The sequence below is a fragment of the Protobothrops mucrosquamatus genome, unplaced genomic scaffold (genome assembly GCF_001527695.2).
Source record: "Protobothrops mucrosquamatus isolate PMUCROS unplaced genomic scaffold, P.Mucros_1.0 scaffold4566, whole genome shotgun sequence".
NCBI lineage: Eukaryota > Metazoa > Chordata > Lepidosauria > Squamata > Viperidae > Protobothrops > Protobothrops mucrosquamatus.
The window spans coordinates 82,460-85,242 of NW_015390469.1; the positions used below are offsets into that span (position 1 = coordinate 82,460).

The 2,783-nt window shown below is 59.4% G+C and overlaps 1 protein-coding gene across 1 annotated transcript in view; it reads right to left on the reverse strand.

Annotated features, from left to right (window-relative positions):
* The window catches only part of LOC107299124 (RING finger protein 145-like), a 13,485-nt gene that overhangs the window by 8,535 nt on the left and 2,167 nt on the right, over window positions 1-2,783 (reverse strand). The window contains 3 exon segments of the mRNA XM_029286687.1: window positions 713-948; window positions 2,346-2,437; window positions 2,646-2,778. Coding sequence (XP_029142520.1) covers window positions 713-948; window positions 2,346-2,437; window positions 2,646-2,778 — 461 coding nt within the window.

Here is a 2,783-nt window from a genome sequence, read left to right on the forward strand (position 1 = left end):
CTAAGGGGGTGGAGGAGGCGAGCAGGCCGGGCAAAGCTCGGCCAGCACGACGACCCCGCGAGGCGGGCAGTTGAGAAGCCAGGCTGCTCTCTGGGGGAGGTGATGAGGGTCAGCCCCACGGGAGAAGCCTGGCCTTTCCTGCCCCCTTGACCAGCCCTTGGCTGGGGGGAAGCATTGAGACAAAGAGTTTTTTTTTGGGGGGGGGTGTTTAAACTTTACAACTATCCCTTTTTCTTTCTTTCTTTCTTGCTCTTTCTTTCTTTCTTCTTTCTTTCTTTTTCTTTCTTTCTTTCTTTTTCCTTCCTTCTCTCCCTTCCTCCCTCTCCCTTTTTCCTTCCTTCCTTTCTTTCTCTCTTTCTTGCTCTTTCTTGCTTTCTTTCTTTCTTGCTCTTTCTTTCTTTCTTTTTCTTTCTCTTTCTTTCTTTCTTTCTTTTTCCTTCCTTCTCTCCCTTCCTCCCTCTCCCTTTTTCCTTCCTTCCTTCCTTCCATCCTCCCTCCCTTTTTCTTTTCCTTCTTGGTGGTTTTCTTGAAGACATTTCATGACCCAACTAGGAAACATCACCAGTTCCATAAGGGAGTGGGGTTTGCGGAGTGCAGGAGAGGAGGAGGAGGAGGAGGAGGAGGAGGAGGAGGAGGAGGAGATGGGCTTGCTAGGGAAGGGCAGGCCGAGGGGGGTCCCCTGCTTGCAGGAATCCCTCTCCCCCCAACTTACCTGGAGGAACTCTCGGCATCCTGCCGCAGCGCTGCGGAGAAGCCCCAGGAGGTCGGCGGCTGCCCCGTAGAGGAGCTCCAGGGCCGCCACGGCTGCCCCACAGCTGCTGACGGTGGGCAGGGCCTGGGGGGGGAGGCAGCAGAGCCGGGCGGCCAGCGGGAGGAGGGGGGCGCAGAGCAGCCCCACCTGCCGGGTCTTCAGCAGCCGAGCGCAGAGGGCGATGACCGCGACCTGCCCTGCGAAGGAGGACGCAGAGGGAGAGAGGAGGCGTCTGGTCCACCCATTCCCCGTCCACGCTGGGCCACTGTGGGGAGGGGAGCCCTTCCACCCCCCCCCCGGTTTCCTCCTGGGCTGCCTTTCCCTCCTGCTGCCCCTGCTGCCCCCACTGCCCGGGAGGGTCCTCCGAGCTCACCCAGACTGACCCAAGGCTGCTCCAGGGTGGGGAGGTGGGGCCCGGCTGGCGTGGCGCTTGAGGCTCCGGGCGGGAAACTGGGGGGGGGGCTTCGAGTCTTAGGACATGGAGCCTGCTGGGTGAGCCTGGGCCAGCCATTGTCTGTCGGCCCCAAGGAGGATGCAATGGCAAATAGGACCCCCTGCGGAAGGAGCTTTTGGAAGGGAACGGCAGGCCAGGCAGTTGCCAGGAGCCAACTGTCCTTCTTCCTTTCCCTTTCCCTTTCTCTCCTTCCCCCCTCCTCTCCCCTTTCTCTGCTTCCTTCCTTCCTTCCTTCCATCCTTCCTTCCTTCCTTCCCTTAGTCCTCTCCTCATCATTGTATATCCTGCCTCCCCTCTTTTTCGTCCCTCCCTCCGTTTCCTTCCTCTTTCCCTTTTTCCTCCCTCCCTCCATCTCCTTCCTTCCCTCCCTCCTTCCCTCATTTTTCTCCCTCCCTCGTTCCCTTTCTTTCCTTTCTTCCTACCTCTTTTCTGTCCCTCCTCCCTCCCTCCCTCTCCTTCCTTCCCTCCTTCCCTCATTTTCGTCCCTCCCTCCCTGTCTCCTTCCTACCTTTCTTTCCTTTCTTCCTCCCTCCCTTTTCTCTCTCTTTCCTTCCTCCCTTCCTCCCTCCCTCTATCTCCTTCCTTTCCTCCATCTCCTTCCTTCCTTCCCTTTTTGTCCCTTCCTCCCTTCGTCTCCTTCCTTCCTTCCTCTCTCCCTCCCTCCCTCCTTTCTGTCCCTCCGTCTCCTTCCTTTCTGTTTCCTTTCTTCCTACCTCCGTCTCCTTCCTTCCCTCCCTCTGCCTCCTTCTTTCCCTCCCTCCTTCCCTCGTTTTCGTCCCTCCCTCCCTGTCTCCTTCCTACCTTTCTTTCCTTTCTTCCTCCCTCCCTTTTCTGTCCCTCCTTCCTTCCTTCCTTCCTCCCTCCCTCCCTCTATCTCCTTCCTTTCCTCCGTCTCCTTCCTTCCTCCCTCCCTCCTTTCTGTCCCTCCATTTCCTTCCTTTCTCTTTCCTTCCTCCCTCCCTCCCTCCCTCTCCTTCCTTCCCTCCCTCCTTCCCTCCGCTCTCCCCCCACAGATTCTCTGGGGCCAAAGTCACCCCAGGCGGAGCAGGGTCTGCCCAGTTCCCAACCACAGGGAGCCAAGGAAGGCCATCAGGAGACCCCTCCCCAACCAGCAAGCCCCCTCCCGCCTCCATTCCTCACCAGTCAGCGCAGTGGCAAAGTGCCCGAGGGCCACCGGGTCCTCGTAGATGGCGCCCTGGAATCCCCGCTCCACCTCATGGTCCAGGTAGTCCCTGGAAGCCGGCACATTTAATTAAGAAGTTCAATGCATCAATAAAAAACAGCCTTGCGAGGTAGGCTAGGCTGGGCTAAGGGGAGCAACGTGCCTGGTGCAAGGTGTCCCAGGTGAGCTTCCGTAGGCCGGGCGGGGGTCTCCCCACTCCTCCTCCCACGGGCTTTCCTCCTGGGGGTGGGGCGGGGGGCCCGGAGCGGCCCACTTACCAGGCGGCCTGGTGGGCCACGTAGAGCAGTAGTAGCGCCACCAGGCGGAGGTAGAGCTGCACCAGGGAGCAGAGGGGGAGCAGCACCACCACCAGGCACAGCAGGTGGCCTAAGGAAAAGGGGGGGAAAAAGGGGGGG